This window comes from Elephas maximus, chromosome 18 (genome assembly GCF_024166365.1).
Source record: "Elephas maximus indicus isolate mEleMax1 chromosome 18, mEleMax1 primary haplotype, whole genome shotgun sequence".
Classification (NCBI taxonomy): Eukaryota; Metazoa; Chordata; class Mammalia; order Proboscidea; family Elephantidae; genus Elephas; species Elephas maximus.
The window spans coordinates 13,541,208-13,568,074 of record NC_064836.1 but is presented as its reverse complement, the minus strand read 5'-3'; the positions used below and the strand labels follow the sequence as shown (position 1 = coordinate 13,568,074).

At 48.1% G+C, this 26,867-nt stretch overlaps 1 protein-coding gene across 12 annotated transcripts in view; it reads left to right on the top strand.

Moving 5' to 3' along the window:
* The window catches only part of PLEKHA6 (pleckstrin homology domain containing A6), a 200,321-nt gene that overhangs the window by 72,628 nt on the left and 100,826 nt on the right, over positions 1 to 26,867 (top strand). The window contains exon 1 of one of the 12 annotated variants that reach the window (XM_049858331.1): positions 1,182 to 1,260. The exons of 10 other annotated variants lie outside the window; for them this stretch is intronic. In XM_049858331.1, the coding sequence (XP_049714288.1) occupies positions 1,232 to 1,260 (29 nt within the window). In that variant the 5' untranslated portion in view covers positions 1,182 to 1,231. Of the gene's footprint in view, positions 1 to 1,181; positions 1,261 to 7,495; positions 7,612 to 26,867 lie in introns of those variants that run through there. One more of the 12 variants, XM_049858335.1, reaches the window with a different exon arrangement.

Below are 26,867 nucleotides of genomic sequence, written 5' to 3'. Positions count from 1 at the left end.
AACTGTTTGCACCCAGGGACTCTGGCAGATAAAGGGCTTCCATAATTTCATTCCTTCTCCTTTTCACACAGTTGACACTCCACTGTCTGTTGAGTAAATAATTTATCTTAATGAAATGGGGGGAGGAGAACAAACATTTACTATGTGTGGTTTACCAGCACTGTGCTCGGAGATTGACATAAATTATTTAATTTTTGCAACAATCTGGAAAGTAAGTAGTATTATCCCCATTTTACTGATGATTAAACTGAGGCTCAGAGATGTTAATAACATATTCAAGGTGACATAGTTGGGTCACGTAGTTAGAAGGTGGAGCCATGATGTAAGCTAGGTCCTCGGGAATTTAGGGCATGTGTTGTCTTCTGTACATGTACCCTCTTGGATCTTCCGTTTTCTCATCACTGGGGAAGTGGGGACCTTGGTAGAGCTAGGGGGAGAAAGGCTAATACTTACCTCATAGGTTGGTTTGAATGAAGGAAAATACACACAAAACACCCTGCGTTGTGCTTGGCGTGAGAGTTGCTTTTGAGCCAGCTCCCACTCATGGTGACCCCACGTGCGACCGAGTAGAACTGTGCTCCATAGGGTCTTCAATGACCGACTTTTTGGAAGCAGATCTCCAGGCCTTTCTCCCAAGGCACCTTTGGGTGAACTTGAACCTCCAGTCTTTCAGTTAGCAGTCGAGCATGTTAACTGCACCACCCAATGTTCATTCCATATTGCTTATTATGACATGACTTCTTATTCCCCAGGGTTTGACAAGCACTCTACACATTTGGAATGTCTTTATTTATGGTTAGTGATGCGGTTGATGTCTTTGGGTGTGTGCATTGTTCACCAACGCTCATACACATGATTACTCTGGTACCAGCTTCCCAATTATTCCCTTCTCCCCGCCCCTCTTGCCACCGCTTCCTCCTGCCCAGAGCACACGGTTAGCCATTTACCCTGGCTTCCCCTTCAGTGAGAGACCTCCCGTCTTCTTTGTAATCACAGTGCAGACAGCCATGTCTCCAGTCACCCAGACGGCTTCCCCTAGAGCAGCTGAGCCTGGGGATTCCACCCTCCCACGTTAATTGCTTTTGTTTGCTCTTTTAAAATTAATTCCAACAAGAGCTGATTAGTTCCCTTCCTTTTCCTCGCCCTCAGGCTCTCTTGTTCTCTGCACCTCTCGGCTGTCTCCACTTCTTGGTCTCTGTCTGTCTCATCACGTACAGAAACCCCATTCGGAATGGTTCTGCGGTGGTGCTGTTTCACAGGGTGAGTTAAGACAGAGACTACGAAGGAAACTGCAGTCACTGGGGAAGGGGGGACCTTGGTAGGGCTGGGGCGAGCAATGATTTATGTTTTTCCCTCCCTTATGCCCTTCCTTCTTATTCCTTTGGCTCTGGTCTCATCATTCTCTGGCTTAAGATGTTGCCTGGGAAGGAGGAGCTAGCTTGTTTAGGCGTCCACTAGTCTGGTCCCTTCATTCCCAAGCTCAGTTCCATCTCCTACTCCCCTGCCTGGCCATTGATATATGGTATTGAGTTGCCAGATTCACAGAAGGCAAAGGAGGTTGGATTTTTTTTTTTTTTTTAACCCTTCTCTTCTTCCCCTGAAGATCCAAACTAAAATGACCGGGAGCCTGGAAAGAGGTGAGTTTCTTAAAATTTTGTCCTGCCTGCCCTCAGGCTCTCCGTTTGTCCTTGAGCTGGTCTTTTGGTGGAGCAGCAGGGCTCAGGCAGGTAAAATGGAAGGCAGCCCATCCCAGCAAACTGCCTTGTGAGGAGCCTCTTTAGAGGCTCTTCCAGACCCCCGTTTCTTCATCACTCTGGCCCAGCACTAGCCTGGGGTTTGTCCCAGGAAGTTGCTCGCTTTGATGATTCTGTTCCAGTCATTGATCTGGATGCCTGGAGTTTGACAAATCTTCAAGTACAGAAAAGCACTTCCTGCAGCCACATGGATTTGCAAATGAGTGTCCTTTAGACTTATAAACCTGTGGCAGGGTGTGTATCAAGTAGGGAGGAGGAAGGCAGGACCATATGCAAGCTGGCCCAGTAAAAATGCATGCTTCTAAATAATATCTCCCCCATCTCACACACAGACACACAGACACACACATGCATTCACACTTGTACACATGCACACACGCACATGCACGCACACACTTCTATAAAGTGTGCCCTGATGGCCTCAGCCAGAAATGACCTCTCCTTCCACTGAATTCCTATGGCACCAATGATTTGCACCACTTATAGAAAATCTAAGGAGCCCTGGTGATGCAATGGTGGGCTCCTAGCCCAAAGGTTGGCAGTTTGAACCCACCCAGTGGCTCCATGAGAGAAAGACTGGGTGATCTGCTTCCATAAAGATTGTTGTTAGGTGCCATCGAGTCAATTCTGACTCATAGCAACCCGTGCACAACAGAAAAACTCTGCCCCGGTCCTGCACCATCCTCAAAATTGTTTTTATGTTTGAGCCCATTGTTGCGGCCACTAGGTCATCTATCTCATTGAGAGTCTTCCTCTTTTTCATTGACCCTCTACTTTATCAAGCATGATGTCTCTCTCCAGGGACTGGTCCCTCCTGATAACATGTCCAAAGTAAGTGAGATAAAGTCTTGCCATCTTCTCTTTTAAATAGCATTCTGGCTGTACTTCTTCCAAGACAAATTTGTTCATTCTTTTGGCAGTCCCTAGTATATATATATATATACATATATATATTTTTTAGTATATTTGGTGGAAACCCTGGTGGTGTACTGGTTAAGTGCTACAGCTGCTAACCAAAAGGTCGGCAGTTCAAATCCGCCAGGCGCTCCTTGGAAACTCTACGGGGCAGTTCTGCTCTGTCCTATAGGGTCGCTATGAGTCGGAATCAACTCGACGGCAGTAGGTTTGGTTTTGGTTTAGTATATTTGGTATTCTTTGCCAACACCATAATTGAAATGCATCAATTCTTCTTTGGTCTTCCTTATCCGTTGTCCAGCTTTTGCGTGCACAAGGGGTGATTGAAAATACCATGGCTTGGATTAGGCAGACCTTACTGCTCAAAGTGACATCTTTGCCTTTTAATACTTTAAAGAGGTCTTTTGCAGCAGGTTTTTTTTTTTTTTGCTCAACGCATCTTTTGACCTCTTGACTGCTGCTTGCGTGGTTGATGATTATGGATCCAAGTAAAATGAAACCCTCACAACTTCAAGGCACCCAACAACACCAACAGGAAATCTAGGCTTTTAGTTGTAGGATAATACTTGTCAGGTGCTATCGAGCCTATTTTGACTCGTAGTGACTCCATGTGACTGAGTAGAACTGCTCAATAGTGTTTCCTAGGCTGTAATCTTAGAAGCAAATCACCAAGTCTTTCTCCTGTGTAGCTGCTGGGTGGGTTCAAACTGCCGGCCTTTTGGTTAGTAGCCAAGAATTTTAATCATTGTACCAGCTGGGCTTCTCAGGGTAGAAGCAGAAGATCATATTGGATAAGTAATTTGGGACGGGATTATAAAAGGCCTTGTGTTTCAAGCTAAGATGTTTAGCCTTTATCCTGTAGGCAACAGAGAATAACTGAAGGGTTGTGAGCCAGGGTATGGCCAAATTATCCTTTAGAAAGAGCAGGGAGACCAGAGACAGAGGCACTGTCATCTCCAGGGCAATGGGACTCGGCGACACGTCCAGGGGGATTGCTGAGTTTAATCTATAATATAAAGACATAAGGAACACGGAAGACTGGTTGGTAATGAGGGTTTATGATGACATACTCACAGCTATTTCAGAGCCTCAAGGGATGGGGTGGGGTGGGAATCATATTCTAGGGTGAAGTTGAATTGGTGACTGGAGGCGGGAGGTGGGCATAGAGGGCCAGATGGGGGACTAAGTACAGGACCCCTTAGAAAATCCCTCTTGATACTAGAGAGGCTTACATTGGGCCACCTTCATATATAGGAGCTCATATATAGGCACAATAGTTAACTGCTCGGCTGCTAACCAAAAGGTTGGTGGTTCAAACCCACCCAGTGACTCCGTAGGAGAAAGGCCTGGCAATCTGCTTCTGTAAAGATCACAGCCTAGACAACCCTGTGGGGGCAGTTCTACTCTGTCACACAGGTCACTAAGAGTCGAAATCGACTCAATGTACCCAAAAGCAACAACTCCCATATAGAGGCTTTTGCCTCGAACACTTTAGAGATATCTGGTTACCTGACAGAAGTGTTTGCAGGCCATTGAAGCAGTTGAGGCGAGGTGACAGGCTGGAGCAGAGTGGTGGCCAGGTGCTGAAAAGAAGGCTCAGGTCTATCCTGTCACAGGCACTCCATTATCCCCACTGCACCGCTCTGAACAGCTGGCCCTCTGTTCCCCTGGGGGACTCAGCCCTTACTGCTCAGACTGGACAGGAGAGGGGGGATGATACGACTGCTTGTCTGTCGCTTTCTCCCAAGGTCATTCTTGGCACCATTTCCCTGGCCTGGAGCTAGGGGCTCCCAGGTGGGTCCCACACACCTTTTGCTTTAACCCACTTGCCCTGGCACAGAGCAGGGAAGGGTGGCACCGGCTGCAGCACCTTCTAAGATGCATTTGAGAGATGTGATCCTCCTTCAGACTCTTCCCAAATCCTGACATACAGCCCTGCTCTGCCCTCCTCCCCCACACACCATGAGGGGACTTCTCTAGAGTCTTTCTCTGCAGGGGAGGGTGGGGGAGGGATAGACTTGGTTCAAGGGGCCCAGCTTGGGCGTCTGTACATTGAGTGGAGCTGTCTGCAGTACTGGGCTGAGGCCAAGCTAAACAGCCCCCTGCCCAGCTGTCTGATATATCCTGCTTTCCATTGGTGCTTTCCTGGCCTGGCTTGCAGTGGACCTTAGGGTGGGGAGGATGCTGTTGGTTAACCCTTGGGAGTCCGGTGGGACTGCCTTTGTGGTTTCATAGATAGGTGACCTCATTGTGACCACACAGGCCACAATGGTGGCAGGCCCAGAGCCTCCCAGTGGTAAGCTTATGGAGAGCGCAGATGAATTTTATAGGTCATTAGGAAAGTTGTTTGGAGGGTCAGGGTCCTTGACTCCTTCTTTTCACACAAAAATTCAAGATTTGACTGAACAGGGATTCAAAGGGGGCTTTGCTCCCAACATATCGCCTCTCCCTCTGGGATCGGAGGGTTGTATTAGCTCCACTGTTTGTCTTGTTCCCTTGCCCAGGAGCTTCAGGGGAACTCAGGGTGGGTTAACCGTAAGCAAGGTAAGGACGGGCTTACCTGTGTTTACTCACTAAACTGTAGTACGCAATTTCACATGGGCTTTACCACATCAAAGATGTGGTGAAAAACAGGTGAGACTTCCACTTAGATTAGTAAATATGCATAAGTAAGCCTGTGCGTACCTTGCCAGAAAAGCAAAAAAAAGAACAACAACAACAAAAAAACCCCAAACCCATTGTCATCGAGTTGATTCCAACTCATGGGACCTTAGGATTGTAAGTAGGCTGAGCAGGAACTCTTGTCCATCAGGAGCAAAATGAGCGGACCGTTTCTTCACGTTTTAGGGAATTTATTTCCAATGATAGCCCTAGCTTGCCATACAGCAGTCTGTCTTTTTAACGCCTGAGGCCACTGAACTTGCCCAGGCCGGAAGTAGGTTGCTAATTTATGTGTAGCACCCAAAACCAAACCAAACCCCTGCTCTATCAAGTGGATTCTGACTCACAGCGACCCTAAAGGACGGAGTAGAAATTCTCCATAGGGTTTCCAAGGCTGTAATCTTTACAGAAGCAGACTGCCGTATTTTTCTCCTGAGGGGCGGCTGGTAGGTTCAAACTGCAGATCTTTCAGTTAGCAGCCAAGCTCTTTAACCACTGCGCCACCTGGCCTACTTTGTGTAGCCCCAGAGGGGAGATCTCCCAGAGCGCCTCCCAGGACCAGGACTAGGTGGCTTCTCCAAGGAACAGGACCAGGGCTGCCTGCTTGCAAGCTCCTTGTTTGGCAGAGCTCTGAATGCACTGAGGGATGTGAGACAGGGCTCCGAACTAGGAGAGTGGGAGACCTGGGTTCCGGTCCTGACTTTGGCACTTCCCCTAGGATGCATAACTTCAGATAGTTCACTGTCCCCCACCTCCCCCGCCCCTCGCCCTAACTGTTTCATCAGCTGAAAAATAGGGATCATAATACAGGCTTCCCTCTTTTGGGTTATTGTTGAACTTGAGTGAAAAGTAGTCAATGTGTATAAAAAGCTATGCAAATGTAAGAGATTATTATTAACGTTTTCATCCTTCTTCGGAGAGGCAGAGAGCCTCTGGGTCCTGAGTCTGGGCTCTGATTCCACTGGGAGCCCCCGCAGCCCACAGCTTCCTCCTTGGGAAACTATTGGGGTATAATTTGCCTGCTCCTTCAATCCACCCAGAAGCCCCTGGGTGATGCAAATGGTTAGCAGGCTCAGCTTTAATAGAAAGCTGGACGTTCGAGTCCAGGAAGAGGTGCCTCAGAAGAAAAGCGTGGTGAAAAATCAGCCATTGAAAACCCCGTGGAGCACAGTTCTATTGTGACACACATGGGGTCACTGTAAGTCAGAACTGATTCAACGGCAACTGTTTTTTTTTTTTTTGTTCTAAGCCACCCAGCCTCAGGCCAAGCCCTGGAGGGTTTAAGAAACCCCAGTCAACCCATGAGTAAACCTCAGGGCCAGACCATCCTCCTGCATCCCTTCCTTTGCCTTCTTCCTCACTCTGTTCACACAGCCACCATCCATCTCCTCCTGAAGGAGCTGGGGTGAGGGGACGCTCTGGCTCCCCTGGGCAGAGTGCCCGAGGTCTGGGGGCTGGGTGTTCTCTGGCTTGGCTTGTCACTTGCCTTATCCTTCTGTGGTGGAGGCATTGCCGAGCCTAACAGAAACCTGCCTGCTTCCGAGGTGTGGCAGTAACTTTCGTTTATGCTAATGATACCCATGTTTATAGAGCGTCTTTTCCCCCCCAAGAGCTCATAGCACATTTCCTCCCGTGCCTGCTGCCATCGCAGGTGGAGGGAAAGGATCACGGTGACTTTATAAACAGAGGCTCGGAGGCACTCAGGGACTTGGCTTAGGTCCCGTAGTGGCAGAGCCAGGATTTGAGTTCAGTCGGACAGCAGCTGGGAAGAGTGGTGAGGTCTCTTGACTTTGAGCACGGACTCGTTGGCCCACTTACTTACTCAGTGCCTGATGAGGAAGCTTGCTGGTCCTGGGTTGGTGTAGGCTGACTCAAGGGTAACCTTGGGCCCTGTGTTCTCTGAAGGTCAGCGAGAGTGAGGGGCGTGAGGCAGACATGGCTGGCTGTGCCCAGAGGCAGCTGTCCCTCAGTCATCTTGTGACCACCCAGCATGGACATGAATATGGAAAGGCACTCTGGATGAATACTAAGTTAACCCTCTGTCTCCTTCAGCAACACGCCCCAAAAGGGCGGGCCAGGGCAGGCTCCCTTGGGCTCCCTGGATTGGCGGCCTGGTCTGAGGTGGAGACTTCTCCCTGGCACACGGCTGCTCAGGAGGCAGGTGGCTTAGTCCCACTTGCCTTTCTTCCCGGAGCTGGCTGTTAGGAGGTAGGAGAGAGACCATTTGGGATCTGAGGCGTGTCTGTGAGCCAGCTCCTGAACATCCCTCCCGGGCTGGACGGTAAGAGCAGGGAGCTCCCGCTGAGCCCACCAGGCTGGGAATGGCAGCAGGGGCCCTGGAGGTGAGGGGGGCAGGCTGCAGGGGCAGGGGGTGGGCAGTCAGCTGACCACTGATTTGGTTTATTTGTTCCTGGGGGCCTCTCCAACCCTCCCCTCTCCATCTTTCTCCCCTCAGCTCTTACTGTTGCCCTCTTTCTCCCGTTCTCTCTCTTTTATTCCATTCTTCACTCAGCGAATTAGAGCTCTGGAATGTGTCGGGGATGTTACTCTCCCCATTTCCTCCTGTCCATAGCATTTCTCCACACACCCGCTCCCGGCTTTCCCTTTCCCTCTGAATCCTCTGTCCTTTTCTGCCTCAGAACTCTGCTCTAGAACGCTCTCCCACGAGGCTCTGGGATCAATAGCACCAGGAAGTGCTAAGGGAAGGACCAGCCTGGGAGGTGCCAGTTGTTTGTCCAAGGCAGGGCCGCCGCAGCCTGGGTCCCTGGGCTGGGCAGGCCTGGAGTCTGGGCTTGGGCACCTGGCTGTTCTGTGGCCTTGGCCCTCCCACACCTTCTTCCTGTCCCCTCCCCTTCCTTCCCTTACATCTGACATCTAATGGAGGCAGAAAGGCAACAGGGCACTTTGACCCGCCTGCTGCAGATGCTGCTTTGCTGAGAACCCACTTGTTCTGTTCCAGACCCTGGGTGTTGAGACACTAGATTCAATATGAGGATGGAAACGCTCTTAGTTTTAGTTGCGAGCCAGGGTGGTGTAGGGCGAGGAGAGCGTTGGACTCCACCCTCAGAGGACTGAATAATGTGGATAGGTCTCTGGGTTGCACAGGCAGTTTGTGCTCAACTACCAACCTAAAGATTGGTGGTTTGAACCCACCCGGTGGTGCTTTGGAAGAAAGGCCTGGCGATCTGCTTTTGTTAAGATTGTTGTTGTTAGGAGTCATTGAGTCAATTCTGACTCATAGCGACCCTATATGACAGAATGCAACTGCCCCAAAGGGTTTTCTGGGCTGTAATTTTTATGGGAGCAGATCTACTTTCTCCCATGGAGCGGCTGGGTGGGTTTGAACTGCTGATCTCTCAGTTAGCAGCTGAGCATTTAACCGTTGCATCACCGGGGCTCCTTTATGTTAAGATTACAGCCAAGGAAACCCTCCAGGGCAGCTCCGCTCTGGAGCACCTGGGGTCGCCGTGAGTTGGATCTGACTCAATGGCCGTGGGGTAGCCACTGCCCACGGGACCTTGGAAGGGGCTGCTTTCTGCTTCAGGGCCTCTGTATTCTCCTCTGCGGCAATGGCCCTACCTCTGTCAAAGGCCCCAGTGGGTCTAGCTGGAGAAAGTGGGGTACAAATTGTTGCAGCGGCTTTGGTGGAAAGGGAAAAACAGCCCGAGGGAGGTCCCCCATGTGTCCTCAAGGGCAGGAGCTGGGGGCCCAGCAGCTGAGAGGAGGCTATTGTACTGTGTTATATCACCAAGGTGATGATGATGGGGGATGTGATTTCTAGTTTGAAAAACTTTTCTTCATGGAAAATTTCAAACATATACAAAAGTAGAGAAAATAACAACCCTGTCCCCCCACCCCCCAATATACCAGTACCTGTCACCAAACTTCAACAGTTATGACTCAACTTATGGCCAATTTTGTTTTAGGCATCCCCCCAGTCCTTCCTGGAGTCCCTGGGTGATGCACATTGTTAACATACTCACCGCTAACCAAAAAGTTAGAAATTCAAGTTCACCTAGAGGTACCTCAGAAGAAAGGCCTGGTGATCAGCTTCTCCACATCAGCCACTAAAAATCCTATGGAGTAGAGTTCTACTCTGACCCATTTGGAATTGCCATGAGTTTTTCAGTCCTTCCCACCCTCTGATCATTTTGAAGCAAATCCCAGACAGCTTTTCATTTCATCTCTGAAGTAGGTACTCTTAAAAAATACCATTATCACAGCTAAACAAAATGAACACTTCCTTAATATGATCAAATATCCAGTTAGTGTTCATTGTTCCCCAATTATATTCCAAATTTCTCCTGGTTTTCTTTTTAATTGGGACCCAAATAAGGCCCATACGTTGTGATTCGTTGGTATAACTCTTAAAGCTCTCTTAATCTTTAGGTATTTTCTCCTTCTTTTAATGTTTTGCTGAGGAAACTGGGTCATTTGTCCTGCAGAATTTTCCACGTTCTGGATTTGGCCAATGCATACTCATTGTGCCATTTGACATGTTCTGCTGTTTCTATGCTTCCTGTAAATGCAGTTAGATTCAGGGCTTGGTCAAATTCAGGCTTTGATTTACTTACTTTGGGGCGAGGCAGGGGTGGGGCAAGAATCTGTAGGCACTGGGGCACATGTCAGGAGGCACACAGTATCTAGTTGTCTTCCTTCCTGTGGTGTCAGTGGCTTTGGTGATCATTGCCTAGATCTGTTAATTTATCACAGGCTAATTGCCTATTAATGACTGTGATTAGCTGGTGCTTCTTTCATCCCAGAGAAAGTATCTCTGACTTTGGAAAGAGACCTCCATTTCTGGAAGGTGCTGCTGTGGAGGCGGAGACTGCCTGGCAATGGGGGGGCTCGCACCCACCTGCCTGGCCTTTCTGTGTGTTGGAAAGGCAGGCTGTCCATAACTGCCAGGCTAGGGGTCCTAGAAAGAGTCCTTTGCATCTCTCTTCAGTCCGATTTCAAGTGTTTGTGCTGATGGAGGGAGTCAGAGACCAAGTCACTCCAAATAACTTTCCAGTTAGCTCTGAGTTATAGTTCAGCTGTTCTTAACCGAATGAATGCTCAGACACAACTCCCTGACTAGCCTCTACCTGGCCCCTGCTTCGTGGCTTATCCTGTCATCAGTGACCTAATAATAACTCTTTATGTTTGTATAATAATTTACACTTGGCAACGTGTACACACAGACATGAGAAATAGTATAGCATAGAGGTTAAGCTTGCTGGGTGTGGATTTGGACTCCACCACTTAATAGCTGTTTGACCTTGAGCAGGTCAGCTAACTTCTCTCCGCATCTCTTTCTCTACTTATGGGGTTGCTATGAATATTAAATGGGATTATATAAATAAAGAGCTTAGCACAGTGCCTGGCACATAGTAGGTGCTCAATAAATGCTAGCTATTTGTCTTAGTTTGCTAATGCTGCCATAACAGAAATACCACAAGTGGGCAGCTTTAAAGCACAGAAATTTATTTTCTCCAAGTTCCGAAGGCTAAAAGTCCCAGTCAGGGTCTCGGCTGTGGTGATTCCTTTGTGGGCCTCTCTCCTGGTTTCTGGTGACTGGCGGCAGTCCTCGGCCCTCCTGTGTTTGTAGACGATTCTCACGTGACTTCAGCCTTCCTGCTGCGTAAGTCTCTGAGTCTCACGTGCTCTTTTTATAAGGCACCACTTAGAAGTGATTGGTTTTAGGACCCACCCTACTTGGTATGACCTCACTAATGTAGCAAAAGAAAATCTCTATTTCCAAACAGGGTCCTATTTACAGGTACAGGGAATCGGGCTTCAACACATGTTTTGGGGGGGGGGGAACACAGTTCAATTCGTAACACTCTTGTTATTTTGAATCCCCTACTCATTTTTTTACTCATAGCTGCAAGAGGCCATGGTCACTGCACAGCACCACCAGAGGAGTGGCTGACACACGTAGGAGCTGACTGTACATCACAGATGCAGGACCGTGTGGTGCTTACTCTAGTGTCTGTCAATAGGGAGGGCCAAGCAGCATCTAGTAGCAGTTTCTTTCCTTTTCACCCTGGCTAGGGTCGTCAGAAAGTAGCCAGGGCCTCAGCCCTAATTTTGAATATGCAGAGAAGTCAGGGAACTTGCTCTCAGACTGTGTCAGAGGCTTTGCCTAAAACAGGTAAGGAGAGCCAGCTGCCTTGGCTCTCTGATACCTGCTCTGTCCTTCCTTAGGAATGGGAGCAAGTGGGGCGGGAGCAGAGAGGAGTGGGGTTTGGCTTGGGCTTGCTCTTGTATTTTTCCCTTTTGGATGTCTCGGCTGTCTCTTGTCCTTGAGGAGGGTCCCCTGAGGCCTTGAGTCGAGAACGCCAGGTGAACTTGCCTCCTCCCCAGGAGCCTACAGTCCCTGGGGTCCTGGCACAGGTGCTTGCCCATCTGCCCATGCAGATCAGAGATAGAAATCTGCCCTTAGACAATTAGACACGACAGCTTGCCTGGGCAGGGAAGGAAGCCCCCTTAAGAGGTGCCAGTCACCTATGGGCTCCCAGCACTGTTCCTGGCCTAAGTGGGCCAGAGACTCCAGGCCAGGAAGAGACTCCTAGAAGGAGGAGAAACCCATAGGTACTAAAGCTCGTTTGCTCTGTATTAACCCCTTATGGAAACCCTGGTGGTGTAGTGGTTAAGAGCCACAGCTGCTAACCAAAAGGTCAGCAGTTCGAATCCACCAGGTGCTCCTTAGAAACCCTATGGGGCAGTTCTACTCTGTCATGTAGGGTCGCTATGAGTCAAAGGAAACCCTGGTGGTGTAGTGGTTAAGAGCTACAGCTGCTAACCAACCGGTTGGCAGTTCAAATCCACCAGGCAATCCTTGGAAACTCTATGGGGCAATTCTACTCTGTCCTGTAGGGTCGCTACGAGTCAGAATTGACTCGACCGCAGTGGGTTTGGTTTTTTGTTTTATGAGTCAGAATCGACTAGACAGCAATGGTTTTTTTTTTTTTTTTTAACCTCTTATTAGAGTCCCTTGGTGATGCAAATGGTTAAGGCACTTGGCTGCTAATGGAAAGACGAGAGGTTTGAGTCCACCCAGAGGTGCCTCAGAAGAAAGACCTGGTGATCTGTTTCTGGGGGAAAAAAATCAGCCATTGAAAACCCTATAGAGCACAGTTTTACTCTGACACACATGCAGTCGCTATGAGTCAGAGTCAGTTCTATGGCAACCATTACCGGGTTGCTATGAATTGGAATTGACTCAAGGGCAATGGGTTTTTATCACTTAGTTCCTGTAACTCTCCAAGTGCTAGGCACTATAGACAATAAGACACCATTTGTGAGTCTTGAGAAGGGTAGAGAAAGGAATGGAGCTGAGGATAAATAGGGAGTAGGAAGGAGAGGTGGGAGGGCTGGGCACACCAGGGCTTCCAACCCCTGCTGAGAATTTGCATTTCTAACAAGGTCACAGGAAGATATACATAAGAATCACCCGGGGATCTTGTTAAAGCCATAGATTCTGATTCAGTATATCTGGGGTGGAAATGTAAATTCTCAGCAGGGAACTTGTTAGCAATGCAAATTCTCAGCAGGGGTTCAAACTGGAATGAACCAGACTGAAGCCCTGGGGCAAACAGCAAGAATTAGCACTGCTTTTTTCCAACATCCAAAAGGAAGGAGGGTATGTAATGAACAAAGTGAAATGTTATAGGTATTTCTGTTTTAATGGGGCTTCAGCCTGCTGTATCCTTGAGCTACTTTTGCTGGCAGCTCAGCCTTGTGACTCAAACACGTGAGTGGAGGGCGGCAGGATTTCCATCCCAGGCAGAGGAGAAGGGGGGAGGGGAGAGGCCGAGGAAAGGCAGAAACCCAAGCAAGTAGTGCTTTGTCCATGATTTCCTACCATGAGGCTCTGTGCTGAGCCATTCTCTGCTGTTGATCTGCCTGGACGGTTCCCCACCTGAGCACAGGGCCCCAGTGCTTGGGACGTGAGTGGAGCTAAAGGGTGCACAGCCTTGACCCACTTGGATTATATAGGAATGGTTGACAAAGAGGTCAGGAGGGACCCAGAATGGGGATGATGAGAGGGAGTGGATGCTGAGTGAGGTTGCATTGAACACCCCTCCTCTCCAAGTCCCAGTGCCTAGCTCAGTGCTCAATACATGAAATATGTATTGAATGAATAGACGAATGAGTGAACCAATCAAAGAGAAAGAAAAAGGGGTTTGATGACATTCAGCCTTCTCCAGTTGCTGTCGAGTAGAGTCGATTCTGACTCATGGTGACCCCAGTGTGTCAGAGTAGAACTGTGCACCAGAAGTTTTCTTTTTCTTTCTTTCTTTCCTTTTTTAAATAATTTATTTTTTGTTGCTGTTATTGAGAATATACACAACAAAAACATACACCAATTCAAGTTTCTACATGTACAATTCAGTGACATTGATTACATTCTTCAACCATCCTCACCCTCCTTTTCTGAGTTGTTCTTCCCCCATTAACATACACTTACTGCCCCCTAAGGTTCCCATCTAATCTTCCGAGTTGCTGTTGTCAATTTGATCCCACGTAGTTTTTTATTTTTTTTTTAGATGAGTGTAATGCTGAAGGCAGACTTTCTTTACTAGTTAAGCTAAACTAGTGGTTGGTTTTAAGAAGACTTCAGGGAATATTTTTGCTTTAAGGTTTAAAGATTGTTCCAGGGCAATTGTTTCAGGGGTCCATCCAGCCTCTATGGAGCCAGAAAGCCTGGGTTCTGTGGGAATTTGAAATTCTGTTCTGTATTTTTCACCTTTTGATCAGGATTCTTCTATAGAATCTTTGATCAAAGTGTTCAGTAATGTTAGCTAGGCACACTATTCAGTCCTTGTGGTCTCATGGCTAAGGAGGCACTCCATAGGATTTTCAATGGCTGATTTTTCTGAAGGTGATTGCCAGGCCTTTCTTCTAAGGCATCTCTGGGTAGATTTGAACTGCCAAGTTTTTTGTTAGTAGCCAAGCACGTTGAACTTTTGCACCAGCCAGGCACTCATCCACATTTGCCCTTAAACCAAAAAATCAAACCCATTGCCATCAAGTCATTTACAACTCATAGTGACCTATAGAACAGAGTAGAACTGCCCCATAGGGTTTCCAAGGCTGTAATCTTTATAGAAGCAGACTGCTTCGTCTTTCTCTGTGGAGCAGCTGGTGGGTTTGAACCTCCAACCTTTTGGTTAGCATCTGAGTGCTTACGCACTGCACTACTGGGGCTCCTTCATTTATCCTTAACCCCTTTTAAGTCTCTGGTTTGGTCCTACAGGTCAGACTTAGAGCTCAGGTAGCAAAAGCTGTTTGTCAGAAATTTGTCGTAAGTTGACCAATGTGTCTGATTATCTATCAGACAGAGCACTGCTTTGTGAATTAACCATGCTTTGGCTTCTCTTTTGTCTGGGTTTCTCTACACATGCTCATATAGGTGGGGTGGGTGGGGCCGAGAGTGGGGCAGCCATGCATAGAATCTTCAGAATGAGAGTTGGGAAGGACCTGTAGGTTTCATCTCTCTGTGGTCTTCTTGGGTTCAGAGACTGGCTTCTTGCCCAGTGCTTTGCCCACCATGGGCACTGATAGAACATGTGGTGAATTAAGGAATGACTGTAAGCTGGCAGAGACAGGAGGAGAAGCTTTCTCAGTCCTAACTTTTTAGGCTTTGTTCCTTCTCCCTGGGCCTGAAATGGGGTGGGCTGCCTTTAAGGGACAGAGGAGCTGAGTGCCCACTCACGCCCTCTGGTCTCCACCAACTCAGGGGCACAGTTTGAGCCTAGGCACTGTTTCAGCTGGCAGAGGGGGCATGGAACTGGAGCCTGGTGCTGTCCTCAGCCTTAGAGAAAGTCGGCCACAGCAGGACTGGACACGCAGAGAGCTCAGCAGCTGGCCGCACAAAGCTACTTAGGAGAAAATTCTGTGGACTTAGGCCAGGGGAAGCACGGCTCACTGCACTGGGCTCCCAAGGGAGGGTGCTGGGCAGACCAGGAAGGGGGTCACTCTTGGCAAAGGAGCTGTGCCCCTTTTTGCGTTCAGCCCAGTCTGTAAGTTAATGGTAGCTCCACTGTGCTTACATGGGCAGCTTGGAGATGGCTATTATTGCGTCTTCCCTTGCCCATCCTTGAGCCCTCGATGGCCCAGGCCACTGAGGTCTTGTAGGGCTAAGTGACCTCTGGGGACAGCAGCAAGCATAGTTCTGCCGCGTGGCCTCCTCTAGCTTTGTTCCCAGGCTGCTCTGAAAAACACCAGTAAGGACCTTTCTCGGCAATGAGCTGGCTTCTGTGCTTTGTCCTTCATTTGGATAGGAAGGGAAACACATCCAGATCTTCCGAGGTGGGAACCACATCCCAGCCAGGCAGGGCTTTACCCACAGTGACAACATGCCAAGGGCTCCCTGAGACAGGCATCTGGGCAACAGCCCCCCAAGCCTGGGACCTGAGCTCTCAGTATCTCTGAGCATGGAAACATCACGTGATGCCTATCCGTTCCCTGCCAGAAGTCCCTTGATAGTGTGGCCAGTTTGTCCCGGTTTTCCCAGAACATTCCTGGTTTTAGCCCTGAAAGTCTGGCTTCCTGGGAGGCCTCTTTGTTTCAGGCAAAGCGGGCCAGTTGGCCACCCTATCCCTAGGGACTCTCCCTCTGCCAGCCCTGTAAGCCATTTGTATTTTTTTGTATTGCTTTAAGCACAGGGAACACGTCTTCGCACCACTCAGCTTCTATGGCTGACCCCAGAGATCCGAACTCACAGACGACTGGACAGAGGTGTCACCTGCGCAAATGCTTGAGGCATGTCTCTCCTGTCTCACAGGGGCCCTAAGACAATCCAAACAACCGAGTCTCTCAGCTAACTATAGCTCAGGCGTGGCTCCTGCCTGTCTGCCTATTGGAAGCTGAGAGCTCTGATCAGATCTCGCATTTTTCCAGCATCATCTGGTCTCCCAGCTCCTTTACTTGAACATGGTCCCTGTGAAGACATGTACAGGTGACACATACTCTGTTAGTAAGTGGAAGAGCTGAAGTCTATGGAAGGTTAAGTAAGCTGTTGGCCTAGGGTCAGATAGAAACATTAGGATCAGAATCGACTTCCAATGCAGCACCTGTAGACACAACACTTTCAGGTTTCGTGACTTCTGGGATATTCTCTGCCATGCCACAACACTTCTCAGTCTTATCTGTCCCAGCGAAGACTGTGTCAGAGAAACTCAGCCTCGGGGAGGATGATTTCTCAGTTCTCTTTGTTTGGCCCTTTCCCTGTCTTATTTATGTTGAGACTCCGTCGAAGCTTCAGCTTCCTTTCTGCTGTGGCCAAAAAATAGCCAGAGCTGCGGTTTCCCTCCCCATTGCCCAGCCCAGTCCTTCCATCCCACCCCTTAAAGAGGTTGTTCACTGAGGCCCCTTTCTTTATCCTATTTATAAATTCTCTCAGCCTGTCTTTGTCCCTAGTGACAAAACCTATTCCATCCTCCTGAACCCTGCCCTCTAATTCAGCCTTGGTTGAGATACCAGAAGGTCCCTGGGTGGTGCAAGCAGTTTGTGGTCAGCCGCTAACCTCATGGTTGTTGATTCAAACCCACCCTGTGGCTCCATGGGAGAAAGGCCTGGAGAACTGCTTCTGTATAGCTCACAGTCAAGAAGAGCCTATGGGTCAGTTCTACTCTGTAACACGGGGGGTCACCATGAGTTGGAACCAACTTGAACAGCAATAGGCTTTTGAGATACTAGAAATTTCCTTCCATCCTCTGTCCTTCAAAATCCTTAGCCCTGGCTCTTTCTAGGCCTGCCTGGCAATCAAAGTCAGCAAGAAGAACTGCCCTTTGGGGGACAGGACTGTGGGATGCGGACAGTGAAGAGGACTCATGAAATCCTTGTGCAACTGAAACCCATCACCAACAATTGGGTTTTTATTACATCTCCTTATAGCCAGTAGTGACTCACGCAGACTTCTGCAGAACCTTGGGGCCCGGGGCGTGAGTGTGACTTTAGTCCTCACTCAGCGGTTATCAGAACACTCAGCTGGTGCACTTGTAATTAGAATTGAGTGCCATGGATGACGGAAGCATGTGAATGTGGCTAACTTGGTCAAGAGCACAGCTCTGGAGTCAGTCTGCCCAGGTTCAAATCCAAGTTCTACCACTTTGTCCTGGAGCAGGATATTTAACCTCATCTATAAAACGGACCCCTACATGTCTGTCAGTTTATCGTACTGTGGGGGCTTGTGTGTTGCTGTGATGCTGGAAGCTATGCCACCGGTATTCAGATACCAGCAGGGTCACCCGTGGAGGACAGGTTTTAGCTGAGCTTCTAGACTAAGGCAGACTAGGAAGAAGAACCTGGCAGTCTACTTCTGAAAAGCATTAGCCAGTGAAAACCTTATGAATAGCAGCGGAACACTGTCTGATACAGTGCTGGAAGATGAGCCCCCCAGGTTGGAAGGCACTCAAAAGATGACTGGGGAAGAGCTGCCTCCTCAAAGTAGAGTCGACCTTAATGACGTGGTTGGAGTAAAGCTTTCGGGACCTGAATTTGCTGATGTGGCATGACTCAAAATGAGAAGAAACAGCTGCAAACATCCTTTTATAATCGGAACCTGGAATGTATGAAGTATGAACCTAGGAAAATTGGAAATTGTCAAAAATGAAACGGAATGCATAAACATCAATATCCTAGGCATCAGTGAGCTGAAATGGACTGGTATTGGCCATTTTGAATCAGACAGTCATATAGTCTACTATGTTGGGAATGACAACTTGAAGAGGAATGGTGTCGCGTTCATGGTCAAAAAGAACGTTTCAAGATCTATCCTGAAGTACAATGCTGTCAGTGACAGGATAATATCCATATGCCTACAAGGAAGACCACTTAATACGACTATTATTCAAATTTACGCACCAACCACTAGGGCCAAAGATGAAGAAATAGAAGATTTTTATCAGCTGCTGCAGTCTGAAATTGATCGAGCATGCAATCAAGATGCATTGATAATGACTGGTGATTGGAATGCGAAAGTTGGAAACAAAGAAGAAGGATCAGTAGTTGGAAAATATGGCCTTGGTGATAGAAACAATCATGGAGATCGAATGATAGAATTTTGCAAGACCAACGACTTCTTCATTGCAAATACCTTTCTTTCGCCAACATAAACGGCGACTATACACATGGACTTCGCCAGATGGAACACACAGAAATCAAACTGACTACATCTGTGGAAAGAGATGATGGAAAAGCTGCATATCATCAGTCAGAACAAGGCCAGGGGCTGACTGTGGAACAGACCATCAATTGCTCACATGCAAGTTTAAGCTTAAACCGAAGAAAATCAGAGCAAATCCATGAGAGCCAAAATATGACCTTAAGTATATCCCACCTGAATTTAGAGACCATCTCAAGAATAGATTTGACGCATTGAACACTAGTGACCGAAGACCAGATGAGTTGTGGAATGACATCAAGGACATCATCCATGAAGAAAGCAAGAGGTCACTGAAAAGACAGGAAAGAAAGAAAAGACCAAGATGGATGTCAGAAGAGACTCTGAAACTTGCTCTTGAGCGTCGAGCAGCTAAAGCAAAAGGAGGAATTGATGAAGTAAAAGAACGGAACAGAAGATTTCAAAGGGCCTCTCGAGAAGACAAAGTAAGGTATTACAGTGACACGTGCAAAGAGCTGGAGATGGAAAACCAAAAAGGAAGAACTTTCTTGGAGTTTCTCAAGCTGAAAAAACTGAAGAAAAAATTCAAGCCTCAAGTTGCAATAGTGAAGGATTCCATGGGGAAAATATTAAACGACGCAGGAAGCATCAAAAGAAGATGGAAGGAATGCACAGAGTCATTATACCAAAAAGAATTCGTCAATATTCAACCATTTCAAGAGGTGGCATATGATCAGGAACCGATGGTACTGAAGGAAGAAGTCTAAGCTGCTCTGAAGGCATTGGCGAAAAACAAGGCTCCAGGAATTGATGGAATATCAATTGAGATGTTTCAACAAACAGATGCAGTGCTGGAGGTGCTCACTCATCTATGCCAAGAAATGTGGAAGAGAGTTTCCTGGCCAACTGACTGGAAGAGATCCATATTTATGCCTATTCCCAAGAAAGGTGATTCAACCGAATGTGGAAATTATAGAACAATATCATTAATACCACACGCAAGCAAAATTTTGCTGAAGATCGTTCAAAAATGGCTGCAGCAGTGTATCGACAGGGAACTGCCAGAAATTCAGGCTGGTTTCAGAAGAGGACGTGGAGCCAGGGATATCACTGCTGATGTCAGATGGATCCTGGCTGAAAGCAGAGAATACCAGAAGGATGTTTACCTGTGTTTTATTGACTATGCAAAGGCATTGGACTGTGTGGATCATAAGAAACTATGGATAACACCACGAAGAATGGGAATTCCAGAACACTTAATTGTGCTCATGAGGAACCTTTACATAGATCAAGAGACAGTTGTTCGGACAGAACAAGGGGATACTGATTGGTTTAAAGTCAGGAAAGGTCTGTGTCAGGTTGTATTCTTTCACCATACCTATTTAATCTGTATGCTGAAGAAATAATACGAGAAGCTGGACTATATGAAGAAGAACGGGGCATCAAGATTGGAGGAAGACTCGTTAACAACCTGCGTTATGCAGATAACACAACCTCGCTTGCTGAAAGTGAAGAGGACTTGAAGCACGTACTAATGAAGATCAAAGACCACAGCCTTCAGTATGGATTACATCTCAACATAAAGAAAACAAAAATCCTCTCAACTGGACCAATGAGCAACATCATGATAAATGGAGAAAAGATGGGAATTGTCAAGGATTTCATTTTACTTGGATCCACAATCAACAGCCATGGAAGCAGCAGTCAAGAAATCAAAAGACGCATTGCATTGGGCAAATCTGCTGCAAAGGACCTCTTCAAAGTGTTGAAGAGCAAAGATGTCACCCTGAAGACTAAGGTGTGCCTGACCCAAGCCATGATATTTTCAATCACATCATATGCATGTGAAAGCTGGACAATGAATAAGGAAGACCAAAGAAGAGTTGATGCCTTTGAATTGTGGTGTTGGCAAAGAATATTGAATATACCATGGATTGCCAAAAGAACGAACAAATCTGTCTTGGAAGAAGTGTGGCCGGAGTGCTTCCTAGAGGCAAGTATGGCAAGACTGCGTCTTACATACTTTGGACATGTTGTCAGGAGGGATCAGTCCCTGGAGAAGGATGTCATGCTTGGCAGAGTACGGGGTCAGTGGAAAAGAGGAAGACCCTCAACAAGGGGGACTGACACAGTGGCTGTAACAATGAGCTCAAGCATAACAACGATTGTAACGATGGCGCAGGACCAGGCAGTGTTTTGTTCTGTTGTGCATAGGGTTGCTATGAGTTGGAACAGACTTGATGGCACCTAACAATAACAACAACATAAAACAGAGGTGATCCAATAACCATCTCAGGAGGTTGTCATGAAGATTAAATGAATAGCATTTAGAATTATGCCTGACACATATACACTCAATAAATAAACCAAAACCAAACTCATTGCCATCAAGTCAAGTACAACTCATAGTGATCCAGTGGGCCAGAGTAGAACTACCCTATAGGGTTTCTAAGGAGCAGCTGATGGATTCGAACTGCCAACCTTTTGGTTAGCAGCCAAACTCTTAAGCACTGTGCCACCAGGGCTCCACAGTCAATAAATAGCTATTATTATTAGCTAAGGCCACCTGGGTGGTGCAAACTGAAAGACCGACAATTCGAGTCTACCCAGAGATGCTTTAAAAGAAAGGCCTGATGATCTACTTCTGAAAGGTTACAGCTGGGGTGGACTATCCAATAGGCAAGGTAAGCACTGTTCTAACCTTGCTTACCTGATCATCTGTAGTGAAGAGTTTCACAGGGGTTTCAGGATGGGCATGTATAAAATCCCTGGGGCCAGTCAGCTTGGATGGAGTGGGGGGCCCCAGAAGAAAGGAGTAAAAGGAGTAAGGGATGTTGCCCTCTAAGACCAGGCAGAGGAGTTTACATGGGGAGCGGCCGTAATTGAGTTTGAGGGAGAAAGATGCTTGGTAGGGGAGTGTGGAGAAGGGAAAACCCATCTGAGAAGCGTGATTGTGGTTGGTGGGGCTGTAGCCCACAGGGGGCTCACTGTCTGCTGTCTCCCCATTAAATGAAGAAGCTGTCTCTGGAACCTAGTCGTTGATAGCTCTGGATAGCGTGGACTGTGGTTGAGGCTTCGTGGGCCTAGGGTCGCCTGCCTTGCAGCCAGCTTCTGCGGTCCACTGATGGCACTCTGAAGGTAGCAACAGCGGGGCGGCAGCACTAACCTGTGTATGATCACACTGGCTTCCTATGGCAGGGTGGGGAACTGGCCGGCCTGGCTTGTTAGGGATCTGGGAACTGCTGCTGAAGGGGAAAGGTCCCTACTAGGGAATTTCTAGAAGGGTATCTGGCAGCTAGGACTAAAGTCATCAGTATAGTGCCTTGAGGTTAACAGGTCATTATTTCCTCCTGGGCATACACAGGTGCTCATTTGTTAACATAGTTAAATTGGGCAGCCTGAGACTATGGAGCAGACCTAAGGTCATATCCAAGCTCTGCCACCTACTGTGTCACATTGAACAAGTTTCTCAACCTCTCCCAGCACCACTTTTTCATCTATTTAAAAAATCAAACCAGTTGATGCCGAGTCAGAACCGACTTGGGGCAACCCTAGGTGCTCCACAGGGTTTTCAATGGCTGATTTTTCAGAAGTAGATCACCAGGCCTTTCTTCCAAGACACCATGGGGTAGACTTGAACCTCCAACCTGACGTTAGCAACGATAGAGTTAACTATGTGTACCCCCAGGGACTTTTTGTCATTTATAGAGGCTGAGTAACAAATGCCTTGGTCAGAGAGTTAATTGGGGGGGGGGTAAGAAAAAGAATGCATGCGAAGTGCTTACATCAGTGCCTACAGGGGGAAGGAAGGTGCTTGCCAGTGGTTTCTGCTTTCAGTTTCTTCTTCCCAGTCTCCTGAAGCCTTCCGCTAAATGGGAGGAGGCAAAGCTGCCTCTCCTGCAGGAGGGGCCGCTCTGCGCCTGCACCGTCCTAAGCACTGGGACACCAGACTGTGAGGCTGTCTTTTTCTCCTTTGTATCCTGACGCCTGACAGTGCCTGGCACAGAGCAGACATTTAATAAATGTTTGTTGAATGGGAAATGAACTTGACATGGTCCTTGTCCCTTAAAGTTCACAGTCTAGCAGGGGAGACAGACTTGTTCATAAAGAATTAAGGGAGTAAGATTCAGTGCACAGAGTGCTTTGCAAACACAGATGAAGGAAGATTGCCTGGGCGGAAGTCAGAGCAGCTGTTAGGGGCAGGTTTGGGCTGAACCTTAAAGTGTGTGGGCGGGGGGGTCGAGGCAGGAGGAACAGCATGAACAGCGGCTCAGGTGTAGAGGCAGCACGGAGCCTAGAACTAGATCAGGGTGCTCAGGGGGTGCAGCACGGGGGACCCTTCAAGGCTGCAGGGCAGGAGGCTAGAAGGTGGGCCGGCTTGCAGAGCCTAGACAGCCCTGCCCAGGAGGCTAGAGTGAATCCTCTAAGAGTCTGAAGCAGGCGTGGGGCACCATCAGTTTACTTCTTCTCTCCTTGCCCCCATCCTATGGCAGGGAGGAGACTGTCCATGTGCACATGAGTTGCCTGAAGATCAGAGAGGCTTGTGGCCCGCCTGAGGGTTTACAGCACACCATCTATGGGGTCAGCCATGAGCTCAGTGCCCCGGGCTTCCGCTCAGTGGTGCTCTACGTACTGGACTGTCCTGTTGATGTTGCTTGACTCCGTCAACCGTCCTGTGGACCTTCCCAAGGGTCATCATTGTGGCTGTGGCCTCTGGCTAACACCCACTCACATTCTGTCTTGCAACAACAGCCTTGTCCACTTAGAGAGCCCCCCCCACCCAAAGTTCTTTGGCACAAAGAAGATGCCACAAGATTCCCTGAAATCGCTTCCTGCTTCATTTCCAGGTGCCTAGCTGCCTGGCATGTGCCAGGCTTGGCTTGAGGACTTGTGTTTCACAAGAGATCAGGCAGGACTTGCAGGATGTAGAGGCATTATCCTGGGTTTTCGGAGGAGGCTGAGAACCCCCTCTCCCCCTCCTCCAGAGGTCTAGTTCCGAGAGTTTGCCTCTCTCCCTGGCTGGCGACACGCCCTGCATATGATGATGATGTTAATTGCCGTGGAGTAGGTTCCATCTCACGGTGACCTTATGTACAACAGAATGAAATGTTGCCCGGTCCTGCTCCATCTTCATCATCACTGGTATGCTTGAGCCCATTGTTGCAGCCAGTGTGTCAGTCCACCTCCTTGAGGGTTTCTCTTGTTTTTGCTGGCCTCCTACTTTACCATCCATGATGTCCTTTTCTATCAACTGGTCTTTCCTGATGTCATGTCTAAAGTAAGTGAGCCAAAGTCTCGCCATCCTTGCTTCTAAGGAACATTCTGGCTATATTTCTTCTAAGACTGATTTGTTCATTTATTTGGCAGTCCATTCGGTATTCTTCACTAACATCACAGTTCGAATGCATCAGTTCTTCTTCTGTCCCCCTTTTTCCTTAACCAACTTTCACATGCCTGTGATGAGATTGAAAAGACCATGGTTTCGGTCAGACACACTCAGTCATCAAGTGGCATTGTTGCTTTTTAAAACTTTGAAGAACACTGAATTGTACATGTTGAAATTGTTGAGATGGTGTATTTTTTTGTTGTATATATTTTCACTACAATAAAAAAAAATTTATATGAAAAACATTAAAACAAAAAAAACTTTGAAGAGGCCTTTTGCAGCATATTTGCCCAGTGCGATGCAAGTTTGATTGCTTGACAGTTGTTTCCATGGATGTTGATTGTTGAAGTTGTCAGTGATTTTATTCTACTTGGATCAACAATCAACTGCATGTGGTAGGTCTCCACACATGTGAAGTGAGTGGCTGATGAGTGCGCAATGGACCATGTGGGAGAGGTAGGGGACCCTGGACTTTCCAGAAAAGGAGCAGGAGCAGTGGGGCCCTCACAGGGGTTCAGTCTGATCATGGCTGATCAGAAAGTCTCCCTATCTGCTCCATCCTAAGGAAATTCCAGAGAGAAGCCGAGTTATTAAGTTATGGTTCCTAGGTTGCTTCTCCGAGTCATGTGGGGACCGAACCTTCTCAGGACCCCCTTCCTATGGAAGCTGCTCCTCCTCCCCACCTCACAGGCACCTCAGGGAGCCAGAGCTTTGTGTGTGTGTGGCGGGAGGGGGGGGTGGGGGGGAATCCAGGTGGAGCATGGCTCCTTCCCCTGGTTCCTCAGGTAGCAGCTAAAGATGCTTAGCTCTTTGTCTCAGAAACATCCCCAAAGCTCGCCCCTGCCTCTGGGGTGGGGGGTCAAGTGGAGGAGTCTCCCCAGCTTGTATGGCAGGTCTCCATTCTCCTAAATCCATTCCCATTGCCCAGGACAGAAATGAGCCTTCATTTTATGGATGAGAACATGGAAGCATGAGGGGCAGTGGAGCAGAGTAGGGCCCCGAGGGGAAGGGGCAGCTGGTTCTTTGCTCCTGTTCTTGAGGTGGGAAAGGAAAGAAGGACAGAAGATGGAATAGCAGCCTGCCCTCAGTAGCTGAAGCGCCACCGTGTTATGAGTGCTCTTTATGTCTCTGGATAGGCTCTAGGGGGGCAGCCTGTTTCCACGTGTCCCAGCTGGAGTTGGACCAGCAGAGGGCGATTTGCCAGGGTCCAATTCCATTGGCTTGAGATGATCATGATCTCCTGCTACCTGGTCGCCCACCCTTCCTCGTTCCCTCCCTCCTTCCTTCTCTCCTGTTCTGGATTATAGGAATGGATTTAGGAGCATGGAGGCCTGCAACATAAACTGGGGAGTCCTCACCACTTGACTCCCAACCTCTCCATCCCTCCCTCCCTCATTCTCTTCCCTCTCTTCCCCAAACATTTATTGAGAAATCACTATATGCCAGATATAGGAATGCAAAGATGAATAAACCATGGTCACTGTACCCAAGGAACTCAGAGGACTATGGAGGAGACGTATGTATAAACAAATAATTACAACACTGAACGATACGCCTGCCTCAGAAATACCTCTATAAGAGTTACAGAGCAAGTACCAATGAGGGAGCAATCACCTCTGTCCAGGTGGGAATGGGAGCTTTATGGGGGGAATACAATTTCCTACCAACTCCAAAAGGAGCCTGGCCTTGATGCGACCCACCCACCCGTATTTGCACATAGTTGGTGACCACGAGCAAGTCCCTTAACCTCTCTTGATCTCAGGTTCCCACTTGTTAAAAAAATGTTTGAGGCTTACCACAGAATGGCAAGATACAAACCAAATGCATGGGTTTTGCGTAGTCTGAGGTGCGTTAGCCAATTCACACTTCTGCAGCCCTTCATGGCACAGTGGTTAAGCACTTGCGTTCTAACAGAAAGGTTGGCGGTTCTAACCCACCAGCTGCTCAGTAGGAGAAAGATGTGTGGCAGTCTGCTTCCATAAAGATTACAGCCTTGGAAACCCTACGGGGCAGTTCTACTCTGTCCTGTAGGGTTGCTGTGGGTTGGAATCTACTCAATGGCAACAGTTTAGTTTTTTTTGTTTGTTCGTTTTCTCTTCCAAAGGGACCAGCTCGTTGCTGGGAACTTCTGAGGAAGTGGTCCATAAAGCTGACGCGATGGATTTTCTGTCGCAAGGTAAATGATTTGGACGACTCTGGGAGGAAGGGGAGTTAAATCCCCAATTACAGTCCTTTTTCATCATCTCTACCTTCCCATCAGAAGAGATATCAGCTGGGTTTGATGGAGCACATGGTCAGTTGCAGAGACAAACTGAGAGCCTTGTGTTGAGGAAATTTTCACCAACGTCAAGGTGAGAAGGAAACAGAGGCAAGTGGCAGGCTGGGAGAGGCTGCACTGCCAGGCACTTCCCCATCTACCAGAAGCTTCTCACTCCTCATGGAGAGAGCTCGCTCACAGAGTGACCCCTGGCTGGTCCTGGGCCCCTCAGGGCAAAAAGGGGAGAATCTTGTCCATCCTGACATCTCTAAACCATGGAGAAGATAAAATGAGACATGACCGGAAAGGAGCTGGGTCTTCTAAAATTAAGGGTGTGGGAGAAATTCAGTATCCTCTAGTCAAGTTTAGGAGCCCTGGTGGCGCAGTCGTTAAGAGCTATGGTTGCTAGCCAAAAGGTCGGCAGTTCAAATACAACAGCTGCTTTTTGGAAACCCTATGATGCAGTTCTACTCTGTCGTTTAGGGTTGTTATGAGTTGAAATCGACTCGATGGCACCAGATTTGGTTTTGGTTTGATTTGGTCAAGTTTGTAAGGCTCCCTGGTGGCACAGTGGTTAAAGCAATTGGCTGCAAACCAAAAGTTTGGCTGTTCAAACCCACTAGCCACTCTGCAGGAGAAAGATGTGGCAGCCTGCTTCCATAAAGATTTACATCCTTGGAAACCCTATGGAACAGTTCTACATGTCCTATAGGGTTGCTGTGAGTCGGAATTGACTCGACAGCAGTGGGTTTGGTTGTTTTGGTAGTCAAGTTTATACTG